This window comes from Fukomys damarensis, unplaced genomic scaffold (assembly GCF_012274545.1).
Source record: "Fukomys damarensis isolate Sample0158 unplaced genomic scaffold, DMR_v1.0_HiC HiC_scaffold_17, whole genome shotgun sequence".
Classification (NCBI taxonomy): Eukaryota; Metazoa; Chordata; class Mammalia; order Rodentia; family Bathyergidae; genus Fukomys; species Fukomys damarensis.
In genome coordinates this window covers 5017172-5017545 of record NW_022900929.1, presented here as the reverse complement: position 1 = coordinate 5017545, position 374 = coordinate 5017172, and the positions used below count along the sequence as shown (strand labels likewise).

General features: G+C 67.1%; 1 protein-coding gene across 1 annotated transcript in view; it reads left to right on the top strand.

The window, feature by feature from the left end:
- Tnrc18 (trinucleotide repeat containing 18) overlaps nucleotides 1-374 on the top strand; it is an 80781-nt gene that overhangs the window by 78471 nt on the left and 1936 nt on the right. The window contains 2 exon segments of the mRNA XM_033765114.1: nucleotides 1-36; nucleotides 186-372. The exon segment at nucleotides 1-36 is cut by the window's left edge and continues 1 nt beyond it. Coding sequence (XP_033621005.1) covers nucleotides 1-36; nucleotides 186-372 — 223 coding nt within the window.

Genomic DNA, 374 nt, shown 5'->3' with positions numbered 1-374 from the left:
CTGCGGGCCTCCAGCCAGCGGAAGGACTTCATGGAGGTAGGGCCACCGCCCTCGGCCTCTTCCCGCCTGTCTCCCGCTCTGTCCCCCTGCTCTCCCGCCTCCCCGTCTTCGTCCACCCGTCCATCTTGGGGGTCTTGCCGGGGTCCGGGCAGCCCGTCCCTGACACCTCCCACCCTGCCCTGCAGCGCGCCCTCTACCAGTCCTCGCACGTGGACGAGAATGACGTGCAGACGGTGTCGCACAAGTGCCTGGTGGTGGGCGTGGAGCAGTACGAGCAGATGCTGAAGACCAAGAAGTACCAGGACAGCGAGGGCCTGTACTACCTCGCGGGCACCTACGAGCCCACGACGGGCATGATCTTCTCCACGGACGGC